The sequence below is a fragment of the Ischnura elegans genome, chromosome 12, assembly GCF_921293095.1.
Source record: "Ischnura elegans chromosome 12, ioIscEleg1.1, whole genome shotgun sequence".
NCBI lineage: Eukaryota > Metazoa > Arthropoda > Insecta > Odonata > Coenagrionidae > Ischnura > Ischnura elegans.
In genome coordinates, this window is record NC_060257.1 from 76,378,323 (window position 1) to 76,380,998 (window position 2,676).

Below are 2,676 nucleotides of genomic sequence, written 5' to 3' on the forward strand. Positions count from 1 at the left end.
GCATTCTCATTCTATATTGAGTACTATGTTTGTTGCCTTTGCTTTTGATGATTTTTCGTTGCATTGCTTCTGCTGACATATCATGCATTAATTACTTAACATGAATTTTGTTTATTCTCTAATTTTCAAATTTATATTCTGAGGAGAGGGCAGAGAAACTTCCACTGCCATTAATTGCTATTTAAATCTGGCCTTGCATACTGTCTCTTTATTCTGTAACTTTTTGGGATGCAAACTAAAAGATGCACTGAAAATAAATTTTTTTAAGCATATTTTGAATTTTTGCGATTTTATTCTTGTACCATAAACTCATTCTGCTGTAAGGATAATGCTATATAGCGAATGGTGAGTAAGTATCTGTGTTTAAGGTATGCTTAGTTATTCTGAGGATTGTTGTACGCTTTGTATGGAGTGGTTACCAGTTCTTAATTTTGCATTCTTTTTTTGATTCGAGATTTGAGAACTAGTGCTGTTTTGGCTGAGTGAAGTACTGATGGTAAGCCTAGAGTGAAAGTCTATGGAAATTTTACTTTCTAGGTTATGACCGTCATAGAATTCTACCCTGTGTGCCAAACTTCTTGTCAAGGTAATTTCGTTTTGGTTTACTACCCTGTGGCCATAGTTATGCAGGTTATTCCGGACCTTTTCATTGATGGTATGCTTTCAGTGTAAATCCCCAAAAGCAATTCCATCATTCATGTGCAGGTCTGAATTATCATCGCTGCTATGCTCGTAGATATGTCTACTTGTCCGGGCACTAGTCAGCCTGGCAGGTGAATGAAGAAATAGCTATTGCCCAGTAAACACGAATAGCTGCAGCAGCGCTGCACAGGGGTTTCACAGCTGCAAGTTCGTTTCCGTTTCAATGAAGCGCGGTAACAGCGCTTGTGCAGCGCTCTTTCGCAGCGCGCTGGCGAAACATGCAATTGCAGCGCATCAACAGCGCATGCGCAAAGCATGCCTGCAGCACGCTGCTGGAACGCTGCTAATGCGAGTTTGTGCAACAATGCAACAATCCTCCACTACGCGATTGTTTACCAGGGTGCTTGGGAAGTTTACTGAGTCTATGGCGGCCAACGTTGTGGAACTGTTGATCGTCCTTGGGGATTCTTAATAGGTAAGAATTTATCATCTTCTTTTAAAATGTATAATTTTAGTTAATTTAAATTCAATTCTCCTTGAAATTAGGTAGAATTGGCATTCTAGCATGGTGAATATAAACACATTTTAAGACTTTGTGTTTTTGTTTACATACGTGGTCGTAGTTATGTTCGGAACCATTGGATATAAGCTTTTAAATATTGATTATATAGGTTTCCATTAATAGTGAAATAGGAAATGTGTAACGCATGTCACAGGAAAAGTTCGCAGCTCAAAATTTTTTAGTTAGCCTACCTTTTTAGTATAATATTAAAAAGATTGTCTAACGAGATGGGCTGACGCGATGATGTATTATGCAGTACACGAGTTAAAATTAATGGACATTTCTCATAGCAGGAAAACAACTAGATCCGCAAGCACCTGGTGGGAAAGAAAGAGAGACCAAGCGGCCGGCAACAGCAGAAGAGTTGTATGGTAATATTTTTATCATGTATTTACTTATATAAGTACTGACATAAAGGTCACTTTGTAAACTAACCTTTCCACATTTAAAATTTTAGGGTTCATGCAAGCTCAGGAGAAGATATGGGAAAAGAGATACAGGAGATTAGATGGGAAGGTGAGCATGGCTTTAAGCATGCTCACAGAATTAAAGAAAGAGCTAAAGTCCAAGCCTGTAGTGAATGAAGAGAGCATTTCCGTCAACCGGAAATTCCCTCTTAAAACTTTGGATGATGTAGCGGAGCTTGAGAGGGAACTGTCAGAGGATGTATCTCTCCACAATAATTTGGTAAGGCCTCAATCATTTGTGTTTAATTCTTTTATGATAATTTCAACCAGAATTCCATTGATTACATAATATTTTTCTTTACAGGTTACTCAAATTGCTCGCATTTGTGGTGATGAGGAGCAACCCTCAGTATACAAAATTTTATATTTTGTATTCACTGACGAAGCAGCGAAGCACTTCTGCCTCACCGGAAAGTCTGGAGTTGAGGGGATGAAGAAGAAAAAGTTTATGGGAACGAAAATATGCAGTGTCATTATGGGTGAGTGTCTTCGTGTATTATGTCTATCATTAATCAGTACTCTAATGTATACTTAAAACAGAGTAATCATTAATAAAATCATTTATTGCAAACCTGTGTTTTCAATTAATTCTTGCTGCCCCTCACATACTTAAGTAGTACTTGAAGATTGCTATTATCGGCGCAAAAATGGTAGAATGCTGAACGTTAAGCATTTGTATAAATTCTGCCGAAGCTCGACAGTCGTGTCAGATATCGTTCAACTCATTGTTTATTTGACTACAACAATGGATCATTAGTACAACGAGTACAACGATATCTGAAACGACCCTGTGGAGCTTCGGCAGAATTTCATACAAATGCCTAAAGTTCAGCGTTCTACCTTTTTTTGCGGCGATAGTAGTGGCACATTAGGAATGTATTTTCAGCGATTCGGACATGCGTTTGAAGCGATCGTGGCACATTAGCGCAGCGCTCCTGGCATTCTTGTGCAGCGCTTATGACATGCTTGTGCAGCGCTTATGACATGCTTGTGCAGCGCGTATGA

At 38.7% G+C, this 2,676-nt stretch overlaps 1 protein-coding gene across 1 annotated transcript; it reads left to right on the forward strand.

The window, feature by feature from the left end:
• The first annotated feature begins 1,084 nt into the window (after nucleotides 1-1,084).
• On the forward strand, nucleotides 1,085-2,242 carry LOC124169125. The gene is made up of 4 exons (XM_046547625.1): nucleotides 1,085-1,117; nucleotides 1,498-1,575; nucleotides 1,662-1,891; nucleotides 1,976-2,242. The coding sequence occupies exons 3-4, from the start codon at nucleotides 1,667-1,669 to the stop codon at nucleotides 2,204-2,206; spliced, it is 456 nt and encodes a 151-aa protein (XP_046403581.1). The 5' UTR covers nucleotides 1,085-1,117; nucleotides 1,498-1,575; nucleotides 1,662-1,666; the 3' UTR covers nucleotides 2,207-2,242.
• The last annotated feature ends 434 nt before the right edge of the window (nucleotides 2,243-2,676 follow it).

What these genes read in the sequence shown, in the direction of transcription:
- LOC124169125 (XM_046547625.1), top strand. Translation starts at nt 1,667, where the DNA reads ATGCAAGCTCAGGAGAAGATATGGGAAAAGAGATACAGGAGATTAGAT. An exon ending in TATCTCTCCACAATAATTTG is followed by an intron (nt 1,892 to 1,975) that starts GTAAGGCCTCAA and finishes TTTTCTTTACAG; the next exon opens with GTTACTCAAATTGCTCGCAT.